The 23,816-nt window shown below is 44.5% G+C and overlaps 1 protein-coding gene across 1 annotated transcript in view; it reads left to right on the top strand.

The window, feature by feature from the left end:
- Nucleotides 1–20,979, top strand: part of LOC147880190 (protein IQ-DOMAIN 5-like) — a 45,168-nt gene extending 24,189 nt beyond the window's left edge. The window contains exon 6 of the mRNA XM_087371221.1: nt 20,019–20,979. Within this exon, the coding sequence (XP_087227347.1) occupies nt 20,019–20,615 (597 nt within the window). The 3' untranslated portion in view covers nt 20,616–20,979. The remainder of the gene's footprint in view (nt 1–20,018) is intronic.
- The last annotated feature ends 2,837 nt before the right edge of the window (nt 20,980–23,816 follow it).

Consider the following 23,816-nt stretch of genomic DNA (forward strand, 5'->3'; position numbering starts at 1 on the left):
GTGCTTGAATGTACTTCTGTTAAAGAAGATTGCTAAGCCCATAAGGGTGAAGGGTGTCAAGCCATCTGACATGGCAGCTGATGACTGGGAAGAGCTTGATTTGTCCGCAAGGGCAGCTATCATGCTCACTATTTCAGACACTCTTGTGTTCAATGTTCAGGCTGAAAAGACCTCTTATGGTCTATGGCAAAGGCTAGAAGAATTGTATGCCCAAAAGAGCTCAGCCAGTAAGGTTTATTGGTTGAAGAAGCTGGTTGATCTTCGCATGAAGGAAGGTACAGCTATGACCTCACACTTGAGTGAGTTCAATGCCATCTTTACACAGCTGATTGCACAGGGGTTGAACCTTGATGAGGAGTTCAAGGCTACTTTCTTGCTGTGTACCCTCCCTGAGAGTTGGGACACTTTCAAGACCACCCTGTCAAATTCGAATGTCACTCTTATTTATGCTGTTGTAGAGAGCTCTCTCCTTATGGAGGAGATGAGCAGGAAGAATAATGCGGGCAGCAAGTCTTCAAATGCTTTGCAGGTACAGGATAGAGGCAGGACTCAGCAGAAGGGGAGATCTGCTAGTAAGTCCAAATCCCGCAGTCAGTCCCGTGGCAAAAAGGATATTGAATGCTTTTATTGTGGCAAGAAGGGACATGTGAAGTCTAAGTGCTTCAAGTTCATACGGGATCAGAAAGCCAAGAAGGCTGAAACAAAGGATGCAGCAAATGCAAGCAAAGGCAAAGGCAAGGCCAAGGCAGATGACTTGGATGCAGTGAATGTTGCAGCAGAGGACAGTGACAGTGACATACATGATGTTTTATGCTCTTCTGCTGTAATAGCACATGCTTTGGTTATTGATGGCCATGACATGCACACCTGGCTCTTGGATTCAGGTGCTTCTTTTCATGTTACTCCTCATAGGGAGTGGTTTACTTCCTACACAGGTACTCATGGAGTTGTTCATCTTGGGAACAACTATGCATGTCAGATTGCAAGGATTGGCAATATACAGATAGTATTTCCTGATGGACGCATATTCATGCTTGATGGTGTCCGCCATGTGCCGCAAATCAAGAAAAATCTGATTAGCACTGGCTTATTGGATGACAGTGGTTACCACACCACATTTGGGGATTCCAAATGGGTGATTACTGATGGCCAGGCTGTAGTGGCTGAGGGTTTTAAGAGTGATACCTTGTACCCTCTTTATGTTTCCAGTGTGGGTAATCATGTTGTTGCCATAACCGAGCTGCCAAAGGTTTCATTGTGGCATAGCCGGTTGGGACACATGTCTGTTAAAGGAATGCAAGAACTGTCACGTTTGGGTTATCTGCCGTCTCTTTCTTTTTCATATTTGCCTACTTGTGATCATTGTATATTTGGCAAGCATTCTGTGACTCCTCATAAGAGGAGAACTCCCCAGAATAGAGCACCACTTGATCTAGTGCACACTGATTTGTGTGAGATGCCACAGTTATCACTAGGGGGTGCAAAATATTTTATTACTTTCATTGATGATGCCACACGCAAAGTGTGGGTCTATTTCTTGAAGCATAAGGGCGATGCCTTAGATGCTTTCAAGAAGTTTGTCGCTCACGTTGAGAATCGGACAGGTCACAGGCTGAAGTGCCTCAGATCCGATAATGGGGGTGAGTATGTGTCACATGCTTTTGTGCAGTTTTGCCAAGCTAAGGGCATCAAACAGAAACTCACAGCTCCTCATAATGCATCTCAAGATGGTGCAAGTGAGCGGATGAATCGAACTATTCAGGAGAAGTTTCGATGTATGTTGTCTTATGCTGCATTACCCCATGGCTTTTGGGCAGAAGTTGTGCAAACAGCAGTTCACATTATTAACAGGTCGCCAAACAAGGCTTTGGAGTTGAAAGTGCCAGAGGAGGTGTGGTCTGGCAAGCCACCTTCATATAAGCACTTACGTGTATTTGGCTGCGAGTGCTTTGCTCATGTACGCAAAGAACTGCGCACCAAACTGGATCCAAAGTCTATCAGATGCATCTTTATGGGTTATGGTGACGAAGGTGAAATGGGGTACAGGTTATGGGATCCCGTTAAACGGAAGATTATACGCAGCAATGATGTCATCTTTAAAGAGGATAGTGTACACAAGGAACCCGTGCAACCTGTGGAATACAGGAGGGTTATTTATGATGATGTTGGACAGCAAAGAATGCCCATTTATATGCAGCAGCAGGCTGCTGCAGATAACCCTGTTCAAGAGGGTATACAGGCTGAAAATCAGCCAGATAATTTTGCCAATGATGCACCACTGGATATGCCAACAGATGAGGCTGTAGAACAGCCAGATATGGTGGTACAGCCACCCGTCATGCATGAAGAACAGGCTGGACAGCAGCCTAATCCGGAACATTTTGTTAGGAGGAGCACCCGTGTACAACGGCCTCCTGCCAGGTTTGTTCCAGGAGCCAATACTGTGGCTGATTTTATCATGCTGACAGATTGTGGTGAGCCTTCCAGCTTCAAGGAAGCTATGGGAAGAACAGAGAAAAAGAAGTGGGAGAAAGCCATGCAGTCAGAAATGGACTCCCTACTTCAGAATGATACATGGGACTTGGTGCAGTTACCTGCAGGCAGAATGGTTTTGCCATGCAAGTGGGTTTACAAAGTCAAAGTGGATTCAAATGCTTTACCTCGGTATAAGGCCAGATTGGTTGCCAAGGGATTTAAGCAGGAGAAGGGCATTGACTTTGATGAGATCTTTTCACCTGTAGTCAAGATGACTACTTTGAGAGCAGTGTTAGCTCTTGTTGCTCATGACGACATGGATTTATGTCAGATGGATGTGAAGACAGCTTTTCTTCACGGAGATCTCCATGATGAGATCTATATGAGTCAGCCAGAGGGATATGCTGTTAAAGGGAAAGAGCAGCTTGTGTGTAAGCTCAAGAGGAGCTTGTATGGACTCAAGCAGGCGCCAAGAGAATGGTACAAGAAGTTTGATGCCTTCATGCAGTCCCAAGGGTATCATAGGTGTGAGACCGATCATTGCTTGTACACCAAACGGGCAAAGGATGGCAGTTTGATGCTACTCATTCTATATGTGGATGACATGCTTATTGCCAGTAAATCTCAGCATGAGATTAGTGCTTTAAAGAAACAACTGCATAAGTCTTTTGACATGAAAGACTTGGGTGATGCAAATCATATTCTTGGCATGAGGATTACTCGTGACAGGTCCGAGGGACTTTTGTTTCTGTCACAGAAAGAGTACATTGACAAAGTACTGCAGCGCTTTAAAATGGAGGGGGGGAAGTCTATTAGTACCCCGTTACCTCCACATTTAAAACTCAGCAGTAAGGACAGCCCCAGATCAGATGATGATAAGGCTGAAATGGCCAAGGTTCCGTATGCATCTGCAGTTGGATCTTTGATGTATGCCATGGTTGCCACTCGTCCGGATATTGCTTTTGCGGTGGGAGTCATTAGCAGGTTTATGGCAAATCCAGGCAAGAGGCATTGGGAAGCAGTAAAAGGTGTCTTGAGGTATCTCAAGGGTACCAAAGACTTGTGCATATGCTATGGTAGGCAGGATGCATTGGTGCATGGTTTTACAGATTCAGACTATGCAGGGAATGCAGATAACCGGAAGTCTACTACCGGTTATATTTTCACATTTGCAGGAGGTGCTATATCATGGGTGTCTCGGTTGCAGAAATGCATTGCACTGTCAACTATTGAAGCTGAATATGTTGCAGCCACTGAGGCTTGCAAGGAAGCAATATGGCTTACTCGGCTGGTGGGAGACTTGGGCATTACAGGAGATATGCGAGTTTTGCATTGTGATAGTCAGAGTGCTATCATGTTGGCAAAGAATCCGGTTTTTCATCAGAAGACCAAGCACATAGATGTGAAATATCATTTCATCAGGGAGCAACTGGAAGACAAGCGACTTGAGCTTGTGAAGGTGCATACTGATGATAATCCTGCAGATTTGCTCACTAAGAGCTTGCCTACTGAGCGGTTTGCACATTGCCGCCACATCATGGGATTAGGATGAGACCATTCTTATTTTATGGTCTTGTATACGGTAACTGTATATATTGCTGTAATTTTTATTCTTTTCTCCCCTTTAGGCACATTGGCCTTTAGGTGGGAGGTTGTTGGGGTAAAGGCACATTGCCAACCCTTCATTAAAGATAGGACACCTATGACTGTCTTAAGACAGTCATAGGGTAAAACCTAATCCTAATAAAACTAAAGAGTTTTGTGGTGTGGCTCATCACTTCACACCCGCACATTGGAGTCTTCTCTCTCTCACTCTCTCCCTCTTGCTCTCATTTCCCCATCAGGCCCTTCACCACCAAGACCCAGTTCTACCGCGACCATTTCCTGAATGTCTCGGAGGAGGGATTCATCATTAGACCCCTATATCTCGAGGATAGAAGAGTCTCATGTGCACTAAGGATCACCATTGGGCAGATGCGGGTTTCATCCCATCAGCTGAGGATTGAGACAGGGAGAGCAGCACGTATACCCCGATAGCAGCTGACCTGCACGCTATGCACACTAGAAGTGGTTGAGACAAAGGAACGCTTTCTCTGCGCCTGCCCAGCCTACTACGAGATCCGAGAGCATTACCACTGTCTCTATCATGATGGGAGTTGCTTTGTCCACTATCACGATTGATCCACTTTCATGACCAGGTCTACATTGGGCTCTACCTGCTTGAGATGCGCCGACACAGAGAGACCTTGCTATGACAAATCAGAGAGCAGCAGGAGGCGATCAGACCACAGGATACGGAGGCTACCAAACATAGCAGCATGTCACAAATTTCTATGCATTTGAGTAAGCACTAGGACACAGTGGAGTGGAGGAGGAGGAGCTAGTTGCTATGCGGGCAGTTTGGATTACCAAGAGAGGATTACAGAGACCATCCACAACACGGAGAGTAACCATATACACTCGATTGAGGTCCGCCCTATCACAGCTTTCCTCAAAGGGGACCGCCTGAGATGAGGGGTCACTTTGAACATAGCTCAGTAGGTTTTAAGATCGAGGAGACCACACCCCCCTCCCACACCACAGCATGAGATAGTTAGACACACTCAAATCGGAGACATTTTCACTACTCCGAGACAGACTCAGATCCGAGACATTTTCACTGCTCATAGACGAGCCACCACAATGCTGGGTTTTGATTTTTGAGTTCCAACTCCTGCTCTCAGCTTGCTCTAGATAGCAGATAGCACATGATATGATATGATATGATATGTGTTGTACTTGACTTTGCTTGAGCTATTGAGCTCTCTTTATTTCAGCATAGTACTCAGCAAGGGCTTTAGCGCACCCTTTGCTCCAGCCCTTTGTGGCTTGTATGAGTTTTTCCCCTTTTGGTGTCACTTTGTCCCATAGGCCCGGGAGGCCTCCTGTGGACGTTAATCTCTCTCTCTCTCTCCTGCGGACTGATATGTAGTCGACCATCAACATAACTATGTTGTACTCAGTACTTGGTACTACCATTCTGCATTTTTTTGCATTCTGCATTGGTGTGGATGCTTGTTTAGTAGCTCCACCCTCACAACTCGCTTGTATCAGGATTTTCACAGTCTCATGGACCTATCGGTCTTCCGAAGACTTTAATAGACTCTCTCTCTCTCTCTCTCTCTCTCTCTTCCGAAGACTTTAATAGACTCTCTCTCTCTCTCTCTCTCTCACACACACACACACACACACACACAAACACGCTTTTTTTTTGGTGAAATCTTTGATTGATTATATAATATGAGTAGCAACCTCAAAACAAGGTGCTACAATTACATCAATTGAAAATTTCAATATATGCCCAAAAGACCTCATGATCTATGCAGCAGGTCTGCAAGCAATCAAAGAAAGATTGCTACACAGAACGCCTAAAAAAGCCAAACAGAGAGAAAGTAGGATCACCAAAGACTTTACAAATCCTATATGTTCATAAAGTCCATAGTGCCCAATAGCGAACCCAAACAAAGAAAAGATGAAACTCTGGTCTGGATGGATGAAACCCAAATAGCCATAAGAACTTCCCAAATGGAACAGATGGGAATCTCGCTCGCAGGCGCTGTCAAAGTAGATAAAAAAACTCACGACAACATGGACAATGCCAAAACAAGTGAGGCATAGTCTCCGAAGAAGTAGAACATCTATGGCAAAGTGTAGAAGCAATGTGTCGATGAGCTAATAGTTGTCCAGATGGAAACACTCCCAAAAGAACTTGCCAAAAGAAAACATGTTGCCGAAGCGGTACTTTATAGGCCCTAAGTTGCTATAATCTTTTCCTCCACCACTTAGCTGGGCGATGCATTCGCCAAACAGAATCACCTCTCTCTGAAACCCAAGGTTGAGGCAAAAGGATTTTATACAATGCAGGTACAGTAATCTGAGATAGCCTCAAAGGACGAGAAGAGGTCCCTGGAGAAGTCAAAATCCAATCTTCCAGCCCGTCCTGGAGTTCCAAAGGAGGAATCGGAACAAAAGGCGAAAGCATAGAAGTAATTTGTCGCCACAAAGGACGATAATGAGAGCCCAATCCATATGTAGTGGCTGCTAGAGAAAAGGGGAGCACAATACCAGCATCATCTATAACATCAGCAACCGAGGTGATGCCTTTAAACGAGACAAAGTAGGAAAGTTGAGGATCCTATAAAGCCAAGGGAGGCTAAAAGACTTTCAACCAGTGAATGCTTTCAGCTCTCAAAAAATTCCCAAGCAAAGATTGCCGTCCATTCCATTCCAGATCAGAAAGAACATGCTTCCAATCAAGAAGCAAGCGGGAGACAAAAGGGCAGCTGGGCAAAGTACCATCAGTGCAGCCAAAAAAGAAATCCCATTGATCGAGTTGCCAATGACCAAATGCAGAAATACTGATATGAGTGACCAAAGTCCTAATCATAAGAGCCCAACGCTGATCACCTTGCAAAAATTGCAGCAACATTTTCCCCCTGTGGGCAAGAATATGCACATGAATATCCGTGACGTTCAATCCACCATGCATCTTGGGAGAACAAATGTGATGCATCAAAAGTAGCCTGAGATTTGCCTTAGTGAACATGATCAATGGCAAGTAAAATTGAATATATGCCACAAGGATGGACTGCACTATTCGAAGACAAACGTGCAAAGGCCAGGTTGCCAGTTTCCAATACTCAAGCTTTTTCCAAAGCTTAGCCAAAACCCAATCAGTTTGTTGTCGGCGAGTGAGTTCCCATCCCAAAGGGTAACCAAGATGACGAACAAACTGAATGGGTGGAATGATATCCCCGGGCCATAATAGACTATGTCAGTCTTTGGAATGCAAACGGAGCAGCTTAGACTTCTGAAAATTAACATAAAGACCAGCTGCCAAACCATAAACAAAGAGGGCTTGCATCAAGGCACCAAGATCATGGGGCGTATTCTTCGGGGTAAAGAAAGAATCATCAGCATAAGCTTGAGCAACCATGCTGCGATTAGCATTCAATTCCAAGCCATGAAGTGATTCTGTAGCCACAAGATGATCAATATATTGCAGCATAGGATGAGTAGCAATGGCATACAATAAAGCACTGAGAGGGCATCCCTGGCCGACCGCACAACAAAGAGTCTACTCATCACATATATCTCCACAAAGAATGCAAGCTGCATTGCTATCTCTGTAAAGCCAATAAATAACCTGCTGCATTTTTTGTCCAAACCCCAAAGCTCGCATAGTTTGCGAGATGAAATCCCATTGAACTGTGTCAAAGGCTTTTGCAATATCTACCTACAAGAGTAGAACATCCTGCTGCATGTATTTGGCATATTCAATCCCAATATAAGCATTGGCAATGTTGTCTATGATATGACGACGTGGAACAAAGCCATATTGGAAGGGATGCAACCCATCATGCAAATAATCTTTAATCCGATCAACCACCATTTTGGCAATGATCTTGTAAATGATTGGCATGAGCGTGATTGGCCTCCAATCACCAAGTGAATCACATAGCTACTTCTTTGGAGTCAGCTTGAGAAGACCCTTTTTCCATGACATAGGCATCTGCTGATTTTGCCATGCTATATTTACCATTTGCAGCAAGGTGAATTTAAGAAGATCCTAGAATGCAAGAAAGAATTCAACAGTGAGACCATCCCATCCTGGAGATTCCCATCTGCCATAGGATCTCAGTGCATCAGACAATTCCCTTTCAATGAAGGGATGTTCAAGTTCCAAAGCCTGAGCATCAGACAGAATTGGATGAACATGCTGCAAAAGAAGCTGACGTGCAGACACAACCCGAGAAGAAAGAGTATCCACATGCCCAAAAGTGTTGCACACATAAATCAGCAAGCTCTAAACGAGATGTTGACTAAGAACCATCAAGCATCCGGATCCGACAGATATTGGCAGCCTGTCTTTTGTAGTGTGAACTCTTAAAAAATTGCTTGGAAGAGCAGCCTTTATCCAAAAAAGCCCGTTGTCTAGATCGAGTTTTCCATTCAGCAAGCTTTCTGTGATAATTGGATTGAAGAGAGAATTGAGCCTGACATAAGAGCATGCTTTCCTCTAAAGACAAAGGGCGAAGATGAGCAAGCTCAGTCAAACTCTGACAAGTAAATTTGGCATGTGCTGCAGTCTCCCTTGTGGCTTACATATAGGATTTGCCATAATCCCGAATAACTGCTTGCATCTGAGCAACAAAAGCCTGCCAAGCATAATCCAAACCAATGTGTATCTGACGAGAGAGAGGCTGAATAGCATAAGAGACCAAGGCTTTAAAGTCAGCATGCTCCAGATAACTATTATTTATTAGCAAAAGCCTTCGGCAAGGCAATCTATCAGTGGGAAATTCATGTAAGGAAAGCCTCAACCAAAAAGGAGCATGATCCGAATGTGTGAAAGCATGATCAACCCAAATTTGACAAGTAAAGGCATCACTATGATCAACCTGATACCATCTGTCCAAGCGTGCCCGATAAGTAGATTGAGCATTATACTGAAAGGTATATCCCGGAGCATGGGCTGTAATTCCTTCCAGAGATTCAACCAGGCGCAATTGAAGCAAAAAATCAGACCATGCCTGTGTTTCAGAAGCCAACATATGAGTGTGGCCTGAGGTGTTGTCACCCGATTGAGGGGAATTATTAAAGTCACCACAAATGAAGGCATGTTGTCGCCATGGATAGTTATGCATGGTAGCTCAGATCAAAGCTCTATCACGAGAAGAGTGGGGGGCATAAACCGATGCAAATTCAAAAATTTCCATTGAACAAGGCATTGAACAATAATCCATCTACCATGGCGATCATTGAGAGCCACAACAGGTTGAAGGTCGTGCTTTACCAAAAAAGCCACACTAGAAAAGGAGTGCTCTCCAGCATAGAAGATATCATAACTAGCAAAATGGCCTATCTGACCACCATACATATGCTGATTATGCTCTTGCAAAGCAACTATATCTGGCTGCAATTGCCCGATATACATCCAGACCAATTTCCATTTGCGACCATTACACATTCCCTGTACATTGAGAGTAACACACTTCAGATGATGAAGCATATTTACAGTTATGGGACAGGTATGTACAGCAACTAACGGGCTGTCATTAGGAAAAAAGGGAGCTCATTTTGGGGCCCTGTAAGAAATTCACTATTTTCTCTTTTCTCTCTCTACAAAAGCAAGAAAATATGGATACTTGCGTGAGAAATGTCAGTGTGAAAAGGAATAAATATATTCTTTTACATGCTTTACATTCAATGTTCATATAAGAGCAATACTTTTCTGTGCAGAATTTGGTGATTCTGACATCGCAGACGCGTCCGGAACGGCCCAAAACCCCAAAAACGGCACTGGAAACGCTGGAATCGGACATCCGGAGGCCCGGAAACGGCCAAAAAATGCCGAAAAGTGGGATTTGCAGCAAAATGCGATCTGGCACCTTTTGAAATTTCAAAAGTGCCATATCGCATTTTACTGCAAATCGCGTTTTTTGGCCTTTTTTGGCCGTTTTTGGGCCTCCGGATGTCCGATTCCAGCGTTTCCAGTGCCGTTCTTGGGGTTTTGGGCCGTTCCGGACGTGTCTGTAGTGTCAGAATCATCAAATTCTTCACAGAAAATAAATTTTTTAAAGATTCAAATCAGATCACCTCATTAATGTGACATGCTTCTACGAACATATAGTACTATTTCTTTTTCTTATTTTCATCTTCTTTTGTTGAATTTTCAACGTTACGTTGGCCCACTCCTAATTGGTTGAGAGCCTATTTTCTCTCTCTTCTAAAAGGCCCCAAAATGAGCTCCCTTTTTTCCTAATGCTACATCTGCATTTCCACCTCAATGTCCGGGCCTCTGCCCTGGGATGAAGCATCAACCTGAGGAGAGGACAAAAGTGCAGCAACTTCTTCTTTAGGAAACAAGGTCCGATTTGCAGAGTTTTCAGCGGGTGTTTTCCCATGAGAGGATGCACCAGTCCAAGTCCAAGAAGGCAAAGGTCGCCTGGGGGAGATCACTTTGTAAGGAGTTTGCCATCCATTAGTCAAATTTTTTTCCCCCGTCCCCTGAGGTGAAGAGAACAAAGGCACAGAAAAAGAAGCATTATCATTTGAGACAGCCGGGGCTTTGCCTTTGTCTTGAACATAGAAAAACTATTTAATCCCTTTGTTTTTTACCACAGAAGAGGCATTTGCATTCTTATTCAAAGACTGAACCATTTCAGCTTGCACTGTCATCCCTGGAGCTCGGGAAGGGCATTGTAAAGCCATGTGCCCAAATTGCTTGCATTCAAAGCAAGCACCTACATACAGCCCCCACTAGAGCTTGTAAAAGGCACTCCCCATGGAAACATTATTCATGGTATCCGAATATGAAGCTGGAGTGGGATGATCTATATCCCATAAAATGCAGAAACGATTCGAATTTCCATTACCTTACCGAGGGAAGCTGCAATTTTAGATAGAAGAGAAGACAAGCATTGAGGAAAATCCACAACTTCTACCCAAACAAGGCAACGATGCCGAATCAATGGCTATAATCCCGGGTGGGAGACCAAGGCAAGACATGGACCATCTGCTGGCCATAGAAGAGAGGAGAGTGCTCCAGCAAAACCTAACAGTGCTCCTCATCAGCCATGATGATCTCAAAAAAGCCCCTTGCTACATAATGAACTTTTTTGACATAAGAACCACCCAGGGTTCGAGTCAACCAATTCCCAACATCTGTTGCAGCAGGCATCCATCCTAGGAAGAAAATTATAATGGCATGCTTTGCATACTCCTCAACTGAATCAAAGATATCATCTACTTCCACCATAGTGCCAGTGGTGGAAAGTGGATCTTTCCAACCTTTGCGGGTGTCTTCAAACCCTTCATGCATAACCTCATAAACAAGCTGAGCCTTAGCAGAGTCATGAAGGGAATCATTTAAATCCATCACCTATTTTTGTTTCTTGTTGGAAACCGACTTGTCTTTGTGAAAGGTTTTCTCATAGGAATAATCCGCCATTCGAGTCAAGGAAAAGACTTGAAAGCAGCAAAGCTTTACAAGGAGGGATACAACATGTACAACAGCAGCAGAATCTGTACGGACGAATCTGTACAAAAATCTGATAGTATGGATTTTCAAACAATACATATTTTTTTACTGTACGGATAAAACTGTATGGATTTTTTCGGACTATACGGACAAACCTGTATGGATTTTTCTGACTGTACGGGCAAAATCATACAAATTTTTTACAGTACGGATTTATTTTTTATTTTTTTTGTGGAATTTTCGACAGAGCGTACGGACACAAAACAGACATCAAACTAAAAGAGAAACAAGCAGCTGCAGCGTGGGAGCATGAGGGTGACACCCGTTTCTATTTGCTGTAATTTTGGGACAACAAACAAGATAGTTTGATTTTTCAAGAGGGGGGTATGTCACGGGGACATGGTGATGATGGTGAAGTGTCCAAACTAACTGTCATTGAATTTAGCCTAGGGTGCCAGGCTAGGGGCCTTAGTTAATGCCCAAAAGGTACCTATGATTTCATGTGCAATAAGTGCAACTCCTAGAGCTATAAAAGTGGTTTCAGTTTCTAACGTCATTGGTTTGGTTCAGTGGGGTCATTCTTTATCAATTGACCCCCTAGAGATCCTACAAACTAGGGTCATTGGTTCCCAAGCATTAGGGTCATAGTGTGCCAACTGACCCCCCTAGGGGCATTAAATTCCCACACCTCATTTTGCCATGTGTTTGTGTGTGGCCTCTCTGCATGCCTTGTGGCACCTAGGTGTCACCTCTAAAAGCCCCTGGAAGGCCCTGGAGCCCTTCCTTTCCTTTCCATGCTGTTTTGAGTCTTCACCTTTACCAAAAGTCCCTCATTATGAAGATGGCGGATTTTTGCAGCCTCCCTCTTGCTTGCTGAAGTCGATTTTGGAGCTTTCTTCGCGACAGTTCTCCTCCCCTTGGTGCTCTCTGCTACTGGCATGCTTCCTGGACCTGGACGCCTCCATTCTAGGCCATTTTTGGAGCTTTTCTCAACTTTCTTCATGACAAAAGTCTTCCTTTCTTGCATCTGAGGCCATATTCTTAGACGCCTCTCTTCATGCTCCTACCTGATGCAAGGCGCACTGAGAACTGAGGTGTTGGTGGGCTAATCTCCATTCTGGTGGTTGCAATCATGGCGGATCCGTTTCAGCTTTCTGAACCCTCTCTTTCTTGATCTTTTCTGGTGCTAGAAGTCACTCATAGGCAGCTCCCTCCTATCAGAGTCTGATGTCTGCTGTTCAACCAACTTCTGGGGCTGTTCCGGGCTGAAACATTTCTGTTGGCTGGATTCTTATCTTCTTCTTCAGCACTATGCTACCGTCATTTTTACTGAGATTCTGCAAGGTTGGATGCCCTGCCATTGGCCCTAAAGAGGATTGGGGCACTGGTTGTGCTTCCGGGGGGTGCAGTGGCAAGCCTTGGGCTCAGTAATGGCTCTGATCTATGTGAATGCATTGCTTGGCATGCTATCGGGTTGTTCTACTTGTGTTATGCATGGCTATTGAAAGAAACCAAGAGAATAGCACTAGGAAATGGTCATTGGCACAGCCACGGGTTGGCATTGTACTGCGTTGCACCTGCAGGTGAGCTCTTGAAGGGAGTCCCTTGAATTTGAGCTAACCAGTAGTTAAATAAATACCGCAAGGGGTGCCAAGTGTTCGGGCCAACAGGTGTCAGTTTTCATGCTTTTGAGTAGGGGCATTCTAGCCTCCCTCGTCTTAAATGGTTCAGTGATGCTAAGCTGTGAAGTTATATGCTCTAAGTTTTGTTTGTGGGCAATGGCAATGATTCAAGTTGGCTGTATTTCAGATTTGTGAGACATTAGAGTTAGTTACATTGCCCTTTGTGGGTCAAACGCCGGTTACAAGCAGGCTACCATGGCTAGCATTGCCGTCCTTTCAGCATGAGGTGACCAGAGATGCTGGTATATGCACATAGAGATGGTTTGAGCGACTGAGGCTCCACATGGATAGACTCTCTCCCTTCCAGTACAGTATGGAGGCTCCCTTTTCTCCCCTCCTATCAAACGAGGTCAACCAAGTCCTCCGTGAGGATCTCTTACAGCTACACACATTCTGGACTTGGCTGGGACCGAGCGAGCTTCTAGTGATGCTCAACTTCTACAAGCATCACTGCTTGCATATCACAAAGGAGGGTTTCATTGATCCACCAAGATACATGCAGATCCACTTACCCCACTCACTGAGGATCTCTATTGGGTAGTTTCGGGTCTCTTCACATAGACTTAGTATCGAGAGCGTTAGAGCAGAGAGCCTGCCTAGGGAGAGGCGCATATGCACATTATGTGACATACAAGAGGTTGAGACGGAGGAAGACTTCATCTTCAAGTGTCCTATTTACTATGAGATCCGAGGGCGTTTCTACTATCTCTTCAGAGATAGCTCTGGGGTTTTGTCCCGATTCCTCTCCTATCCAGAGCACAGATGCTTGGCGGCTTTCATTCATGAGGCAGTTAGGCACTACGAGAGGCTACTCCAATCACGGAGCTTCTTCCTTGGCAGATCCCTCTCAGAGCTCTATCACGGAGTTCTTCCTGTCCCCACGAGACGAGGCCTCGACATGATCGTGACCCAAAGTCAGTGACTCAATAGCTTAGACAGAGGGTTGACGCGCAGAATAAACTTGGGGATATCCCCTCCCTATCCAGGGTCAGAGCCTGGCCGACATGGGTTATTGTAGCCCTTGTTAGGCGCAGAGCTATTGTATATCATCTTTTGGTGGTTCTAGTGATGCCCTATAGGCCATGGTGTGTGCCTTGTAGGCATAAGTGTAGGCACTTATAGTGTTAGTGCCTTCTATGCCACATAGGACACTTAGTCCTATGTGACACCTAGGACACTTAGTCCTAGGCCTAGATACAAGTACTTTGTACTTGTGTTTAGGAACCTTATCCATCAATGTAAGTTTGACGTGACTTCTTCCTCGACTCGTCCTGTACCTGCACTCTCACTCTCTCTCTCTTCACTTCACACCTTCAGTGGTATCAGAGCAGGTTTTGCTCTTGTCTTCCAGCTCTACTCAGCCCCTGAGTCCTCTATTGCTCTTTGGGAAGTCTGTTGCCCTGCTGGTCAACATATCTTCAGTACCTGTAGTTTTTTCGACGTCACCTGTTTCGTACTGCATATAGTACCTTAGCCGTACAGCCCGTACATGAACACGTACATCGCCGTCGCCGTACAACTGCGTGTCACCGTACTGCGCATCGTCGTACCGTACTGCCACAGTCCATACGTGAGCAGACCTGCATCACCCGTACCTTCTGCGTCCTCGCCGTACATCCGTACTCTGCGTCGCACTTTGCAATCGTACACTGCGCAGTACCTTCCGTACTCTGCGTCATCACTTACCTTCAGTGGTAGTTTGCCGTACGTACGATGAGCAATTCGCCGTATGTCGTACCTGCAGTGAGCCGTCGTACTGTACCGTACGTGAGAAGACCCGCGTCCGTACGCTGCGTTGTACTCCATCCGTATGTCGTATTGTACTGTACGCCATTTCATACCTTTGTTGTACAAGATTGTAGTACATTGGGTCAGATTGCAAGACATTCAGTTACATTTGCACGACATTGAGTCAGATTTGCATAGATTGGGTCATATTTGCAAAATTTCAGCAAAATTTGGGGCTTTTCTGAATTTGCCCTCTTTTTGGCCTATTTGCCCTCAATAAATTTGGGGCTTTTGCCAAATTTGCTGTTTTTGCAGTGAACATTGCCTGTCACAGTCACATTTGGGTTAGATCTGCATTTGCCCTTTGATTTGGGTCATAGATTTGTAGATATTTGCTGTCATTTTTGGGACAGCCAGCTTTTTTTGCAGTGATAGCCTTGAGGCTTTTGGTTTTTTAGGTGTTTTACAGGTTATCACAGTTGCTATGGCTGGGAACAATCAAGATTTATTTGGAGTTCTTCGTGAAGATGATAAGTTGGATGGCACCAACTATCCGATGTGGTCTTATCTCATGAAACATATTCTTGTTGCAAAGCATTTGTGGAATATTGTTTCTGGGGATGATCTGAGGCCATCCAATGCGACAGTGGTTGGGTCTACTGCTGCACCTCCTGCAGGTGGTACTCCTCCTGATGCCTCTTCCTCTAGCACTCCTGCTGCTGCTCTTGCAACTCAAGAACAGTCAAGATGGGATGCAAGAGATGCAAATGCACATTCATGCATTGCTTTATCATGCAAGAGAATCATTATACGGTCCTGCAGGACAGCAAAGGATGCTTGGGATAAATTGGCTTCTCTATATCAAATTCGCAATGAAGCTCATGTTGCATATTTGAGAAGGCAATTACAGGAAGTGAATATGAATCAAGGTGAGTCAATGGATGCATATTTGACAAAGGTCAAGGACCTCATGGAACAGCTTGCCAACATTGATGAGGTGGCGCCAAATTCACAGCTTGTCAGTACTACATTGAATGGACTACCAGATACATATCAAGGGTTTGCTACAACCCTTCAATTAGTGGCCATGGGTAATCCAGACCACTATTCTTTTGAGCAGCTTGTTACTTTGCTTTTGCAGGAAGAGCAAAGATCATCATGTTCTCTCGGCTCATTAGGGCCAAGGCTACAGTTCCGCACGAGATCATGCTAGCAGAGTTTGGAGCTACTCCCCTTGCATTGGATGCAGCGTTTCAGTCGGTCATGTATTTGCATAGGGTTAGGGAGTTTGGAGACTCAGCAGCAGGCAGAGCTCGGTTGCCATGGTTAGCACTTGCATCTTCTATGGAGTTGGCACGATCTGGGGCCCGATACTGCTGGTACTTCAGACTCACTAGGTGGCTCACATCTCTTGGACTAGACATGGATAGACTGCCTCCCTTCCGATACAGCATAGATGCCCCTCATCTCGAGTTGACTCGCCACGAGCTTAGCCAGGTCACGAGAGCAGACTTGCTGCAGTTTCATACGTATCGCACTTGGATTTATCCCACGCAGCTTCCGACGAAGATGGCCACATATCGTGACCACTTCCTTCGGATCTCAGAGGATGGATTTGTCATTCCACCAGGCTATACAGGTATCCACATGTCCCACTCACTGAGGATTGCCCTTGGCCAACTTAGAGTCTCTTCGCATCAGCTCGAGATAGAGGCTGGTAGGATGCGACGCATGGAGGATGGATGGCGACCAGGCCGAGAGACCAGGATCTGCCCTTGTTGCACCATGGGAGAGGTGGAGTCAGAGGAGCACTTCATTTGCAGATGCCCGCTATATTATGAGCTCAGAGGTAGATTCCACTGTCTCTTCACGGATGGCTTTGGACCTCTCTCACGAGTGATGGACTACGAGGATCAGCATTGCCTAGCTCTTTATGTTAGGGAGGCCACTATGCTTCGACGAGACTACCTCAGAGACCATCAGCACAGACCGGAGTGTGATAGAGCCCAGCCTGATAGAGCTCAGGCACACGCTATACCAGAGGACAGAGACCAGGAGGAGCACTAGGAGGTCAGAGCTCACACAGGACACATGCCTCCACCCTGTGGATGTACATATGAGATGGTTTGTAGACGCCGCAGGATCTTGTTACATAGGGGACGTACTCGTCGCTTCATCTCCAGACGATCCAAGATGATGGCAGCTTTTCGGAGGAGACTTACTCATGGAGATCTCGCCCCACCAGCCGCTCACCTCACCTTTGCTCAGATTTGTACTCTCATAGCAGGAGGCAGAGTCGATGGACAGGATTTCTAGTATTATTTTGGTTCTCAGACTCCGTGACACCTGGACTTGTATCTTTGCATTGGCATATTGTACTCATCCCCCCATTTTGCACCCAGGGGCGGTTTCCTTGCATCTAGTTTACTTTGTATTTAGGCTCAGATTTGACATTATGTACTTTCACTTGCATTGTATTGCGTAGCACTTAGATGATATTCGACGATGCCTCTGCTTTGTGGCACGTTGATTTTGTGCTATCTTGTATGCAGAGTTCTTGATGTCCCATGGGCCCATTTTGGCCTTTAGTGGACAATAATACACTTTCTTTCTTTCTTTCTTTCTCTCTCTCTCTCTCTCTCTCTCTCTCTCTCTCTCTTATATGTTACAACATCTTGAGATGGGGTGGAAGGTTTAGAGCACACTCACCATGTCATTATCCTTGTCTTAACTTTCTACAACATTTTCACAACTATAATGTTGATGAAATTGATCTGACATCTCACATATGGAGTCCTTTACGCTCCATTGCATGATATCAACCATGTCATACGGTTGGATTAACTTTATCTCCACACATCACGGACTGGGGGGGAACTAGGAGTTACACGTCAAGCTCCATCTTTATCACGATCAATTCTTGAGGCTATTTGAGGACCGAGCCATTATCAAACCCCAATTTTTGGAGGACAATGACTCTCACCTTATTGAGGATTGCCATTGGATAGTCGTTGGTCCCACTGGGTGAGGATTGAGATAGGGAGGATTGTAGGCACACCTCGAGAGCATTGGATCTAATAGACAATGCCACTAGAGGAGGTGGAGATAGAGGAGCACTCTCTTTGTACATGCCTAGCCTACCAAGAGGACTGCAGGCTTACCTAGAGAGCATCAGATTTGATAGGCAATGCCACTAAGGAGGTGGAGATAGAGGAGCACTTTCTTTGCACATGCCTAGCCAACCAAGAGATTCATGGATGATATCAATACTTTCCAAAGTGGCCATGATTGTGAGGCACTCTCTTGGTAATCCACTTTGATGATCAAGTATGTATTGGGTTTTACCTAATTTAGATGTGACGATATTGAGAAAGACTGTATTGAGACAGATCAACTCTCTCTCTCTCTCTCTCTCTCTCTCTCTCTCTCTCTCTCTCCAGCATAACTTTGGCATACACCAGGAACAAAAATGCAGTTTTACAAGCAAGAAATTAACTCAATGGACAGCTTTGGAATGCAGAAATATCTTGGAAAAGACATTTCAACATTAAAAAGGCATCTAATCTGCAAAATCAGAACTAGTTCACATGATCTCGACATAGAGAGGGGTAGATGGGCAAGACCCAGGATCCCCAAAGAGGCAAGAACCTGTAAAATCTGCCCCACAGGGGAGGTAGAAAATGAACAGCATGTACACCTAAGATGCAGAGCCTACGCATGCATCAGAGAAAGCTATGGGGATAGTAGAGATCTAAAAAATCTGCTGGGGCAGCCAGCCAGGTAGCTACTTCAAAGAGATTCTGAAACATCAACAATTACTTCCTCTTTCTTCTCCTCTACTTATTCAGTGATAGGAAAGAACGAGACATCTTGTGGTGACGTGTAACAAATGTTGTCTTTATTAAATATTGCATCCCTACTAGTAATGATCTTCATTGCTTCAAGGTTCCAAATCATGTTGCCCTAATAATCATCACTATAGCCAGAAAATATCCTTTGATTGCCCTCCGATGCGACGCCCGTCCGTACGGATGTACGGACGATGTACGTCCGTACGGCGCTGCTTGCTGCTGCTTTGCTCGCGCGCGCTGCTGAGGGTACTGAGGGCTCAAGGCCCGAGGGGCTAGGGAGTGGAGAAGGGTAGGAGATGCTCTGATACCAGTTGAAGGGCCTGATGGGGAAATGAGAGCAAGAGGGAGAGAGTGAGAGAGAGAAGACTCCAATGTGCGGGTGTGAAGTGATGAGCCACACCACAAAACTCTTTAGTTTTATTAGGATTAGGTTTTACCCTATGACTGTCTTAAGACAGTCATAGGTGTCCTATCTTTAATGAAGGGTTGGCAATGTGCCTTTACCCCAACAGGTGGGGAGCTCCTGATCTCCCCCCAAGCTCGAGACGTGTGGAGCTGGAGAAGATCATTCAATCAGTGGCCTCAAATGGAGAAAAATTGAGTGCTCTTTTCTACACTATCCCACTCATATAGGTCTCGGATCAGGTCATGTCATCCCATGCCACTTTCCCATCCTGAGGTTTGATCCCGTGTAGCTTCTGGAAGAGTTTTCTAGGGTTTTTCTTGAGCTCTTTGAAGTGTTCAAGCTGTTTGTTTCATAGGAAGTCTCTCTTTTCCCCCCCGACTATTAACTGTAATCTCTTGCTCTGGCCTCTTTCCCCTCTGTGTCTGCTGTTTTCCATGCTTTATTTTCTGTTTTGCAATTTTGGTTGTACTATTGATTGCAGGGCATGCCTACACTCCTCCCAAATGAGCAAAATATCCTGCTGCCAGTCGGATATCCCCATTTGTTGATATCTCCAGCCACATGTATTGTTTACGTGGTTCTTCCTTTATGACCTCAATTCTATTCTCCCAATCTTTTTGAATGCAACATGCTATCTCCCCGAAGCCCCTTTGTGCTATGGAAAATTTTGGGTTCCATATTGATTTCTTGGAAAATCCTTGCATCTTTGGGGTCTCCTGCCCTTCATGTTCCCATGTCTCTAATGCAAACAGTATGTCAGTTTCTGATATCTTTGCTGCGCGCAAGAGAGAGAGAGAGAGAGAGAGAGAGAGAGAGAGAGATTTTCCAGCCCTGATCTCTAATCTTTGCTGCAGTGGAGAGCAAATTCTAAGATCAATTCAGAAGCTTTGTTTGACTATGAACTCGACAACTCTACATGGAGCTGGATTTGGCTTGATCGTTGGATAAGTGGGCAACCTGGTGAGAACGCCATCCCAAATCAAGATTCCAAACAGGATTCACAAAAGATACTCTCCGTAGACAATGTAGCAAAGAAAAATAATTTGCAAAAGTCACCTTCTCTTAATGTGAAGAAAACATTGAATTCGAAGCTCTCTCTCGATATGTCCAAGCAACTTGCAAGAGCAAACTCACATGGAACAGGAAGTCCTCAGACTGTGGCTCTCTTAGATGTGAGTGATAAGTCTCTCAAAAAACAGCCCGAAAAAGTCAATGGTGAGCTCCCAGCTGCACAACGTGAAAGACAATCTTTAATCTACCCAAAACAGCAGCCCATCAAGGATGTGAAGAGAAGGCATTCACTACCGAACCCAGTGAGGAGGTCTACAAATCTCGGAACTTTTCCATCTACTTCCACCAGCCGAGCTTCAAATGGAACCTTGGAGTCGGGGGAAAACATGCCAACACACAAATTGGAAGTGCAGGGAAATCAGCAGAAGTTGGTTGAATGAGAGCTTTTACAAACATTTGGACAACTTTAGAACGGGACTCGTGGTCATGCGTATGCTGTTTGTCATATATATTGGCACACTGAGATGAACATGACAGACCCCAGGCGGCTCAGCATTCTTGACTTCAATTTTTGGGATCAGTGGTGAATTTTATGTAAAGATAGCCTGTATATAGCAAAGATTTGCTCGATTATTGATTTGGGCCTGTAGCTTCAGTTGTGATAAACTTTGGGTATATTTCTATCCAGGATTTTTTAACATAAAACATCATAAGAGCTGATTGTTGGATGCATTTCGGGGAGTTGGAAAAATAAATTGTCGGTCTTTCATACTGATTGAAGTAGGACTTTCATTGTTCATATGACAGGATCATTTGATTATTATTCCTCCAAGGATTCACATTCTGTTCTAGGTTCCAGTGTGGTCAAAAGGAGTGACACATGAAATGATGTTGAAGTTCAATTTTATGATGCACTATCGTACATTTTTACTTTGGCTTTCTATCTTAAATGGTGCGTTGCCCTATCAGCTAGATTTAGATTTAGATGCTCGTTGGGGAGGGACGAAAATGAAAACGTTTAGACTTCACAAGCAGTTGTAGCTTGAATGAAGAGATTTTGGACTACCTTTTGATTAGCCTTCTCCTTTAGTGCTAGCCTTCGTCATGGCTGAGTCTGCCCTTCACCTCCAAAGTGCCGACAGAAACTCAGTATGAAGACTTTGTATAAATGGATACTAAAGTATGTGTGGGTGTGTGGATTTGTATGTGTGAAAGCATATTTTTATACTATGGTCTACACCCACTGTTGGGCGTTGATGACGTCAGTGGGGATGTCATAGTAGCTAGTCCCTGCTATGCATGATGGAGTTTATGGTTTTTAGCCTTGTGACTATCATGAGATTGAAACTGCACTATGTTGTGTTTTTAGAGGATGAGTTTGGGAATGTTCTTGGATTCATCTATGTATATGCTTCTGTCATATTAGCGGACATGCAAATTTCACTTTCGTCCCAATTGTGGCCTGGTGGTTTTGTGATAATTCTTTCTATCTTAAATGGTGCGTTGCCCTATCAGCTAGATTTAGATTTAGATGCTCGTTGGGGAGAAACTAAAATGAAAACATTTAGACTTCACAAGCAGTTGTAGCTTGAATGAAGAGATTTTGGACTACCTTTTGATTAGCCTTCTCCTTTAGTGCTAGCCTTCGTGATGGTTGAGTCTGCCCTTCACCTTTGGAGTGCCGATAGAAACTCAGTACGGAGACTTTGTATAAATGGATGCTCAAGTATATGTGGGTGTGTGGATTTGTATGTGTGAGAGCATATTTTTATACTATGGTCTACACCCACTGTTAGGCGTTGATGACGTCAGTGGGGATGTCATAGTAGCTAGTCCTTGCTATGCATGATGGAGTATATGGTTTTTAACCTTGTGAGTGACTATCATGAGATTGAAACTGCACTATGTTGTGTTTTTAGAGGATGAGTTTGGGAATGTTCCTGGATTCATCTAGGTATATTCTTCTGCCGTATTAGCGGACATCCAAATTTCACCTTGTGAAGTCTTCGTCCAAGTTGCGGCCTGCTGGTTTTGTGATAATTCTTTCTATCTTAAATGGTGCGTTGCCCTATTAGATTTAGATGCTCGTTGGGGAGAGACTAAAATGAAAACATTTAGACTTCACAAGCAGTTGTAGCTTGAATGAAGAGATTTTGGACTACCTTTTGATTAGCCTTCTCCTTTAGTGCTAGCCTTCGTCATGGTTGAGTCTGCCCTTCACCTCCGGAGTGCCGACAGAAACTCAGTACGAAGACTTTGTATAAATGGATGCTCAAGTATGTGCGGGTGTGTGGATTTGTATGTGTGAGCATATTTTTATACTATGGTCTACACCCACTGTTGGGTGCTGATGACGTCAGTGGGGATGTCATAGTAGCTAGTCCCTGCTATGCATGATGGAGTGTATGGTTTTTAACCTTGTGAGTGACTATCATGAGATTGAAACTGCACTATGTTGTGTTTTTAGAGGATGAGTTTGGGAATGTTCCTGGATTCATCTAGGTATATGCTTCTACCGTATTAGTGGACATGCAAAATTCACCTTGTGAAGTTTTCGTCCAAGTTGCGGCCTGTTGGTTTTGTGATAATTCTTTCTATCTTAAATGGTGCGTTGCCCTATTAGATTTAGATGCTCGTTGGGGAGAGACTAAAATGAAAACATTTAGACTTCACAAGCAGTTGTAGCTTGAATGAAGAGATTTTGGACTACCTTTTGATTAGCCTTCTCCTTTAGTGCTAGCCTTCGTCATGGCTGAGTTTGCCCTTCACCTCCGACGTGCTGACAGAAACTCAGTACGAAGAATTTGTATAAATGGATGCCCAAGTATGTGTGGGTGTGTGGATTTGTATGTGTGAGAGCATATTTTTATACTATGGTCTACACCCACTGTTGGGCGCTGATGACGTAAGTGGGGATGTCATAGTAGCTAGTCCTTCCTGTGCATGGAGTTTATGGTTTTTAACCTTGTGAGTGACTATCATGAGATTGAAATTGCACTATGTTGTGTTTTTAGAGGATGAGTTTGGGAATGTTTCTGGATTCATCTAGGTACACACAACATTTAAGTACAAAAATTCTCTTTAATTTTTCTCTCTTTTTTTTCGGAACGGTGCACACACATGTTCACATGGATGCTGTGATTAACTTAGCCAATATTTCTATCCAAGATTTGTGAACGGAAAACATAAAAAGAGATGGGATTGTTGGATGCAATTTGAGGAGTTGGATAAATAAATGGGGACTGATTGATGAAGGATTTTTGATCATTTGATCATTATTCTTTGATCTATTCCAGCCTTGACCATGTGGTCAAAGGGATTGACACATGAAATGACGTTGAAGTTTAATTTTATGATGTGCTATAGTACTTTTACTTTGTCTTTGGTTTCCAGAGTGCTTTTTTGTTTCTATGGTTCACACTAATAGGGACATGCAACGTTCAAGTACATAAATTCTAGCTGCTTGAACTCCCTCCCCGCTCCCCCACCCTCGCCTTCTGCCTCAGCTCCCCCTTCGCTTCTCCTCCCTGCTTTGCCTTCCACCTCAGCTCCCCCTTCGCTTCTCCTCCCTGCTTCACCATCCCACCCTCTCCTGCCCGTCACGACCTCCCTACCTGTCAGCTCCGCTTTTGCAGGACTGC

This window comes from Dipteris shenzhenensis, chromosome 32, assembly GCF_047967505.1.
Source record: "Dipteris shenzhenensis isolate YYH24624 ecotype China chromosome 32, Dip_SZ_1.0, whole genome shotgun sequence".
In the NCBI taxonomy this organism is placed as follows: Eukaryota; Viridiplantae; Streptophyta; class Polypodiopsida; order Gleicheniales; family Dipteridaceae; genus Dipteris; species Dipteris shenzhenensis.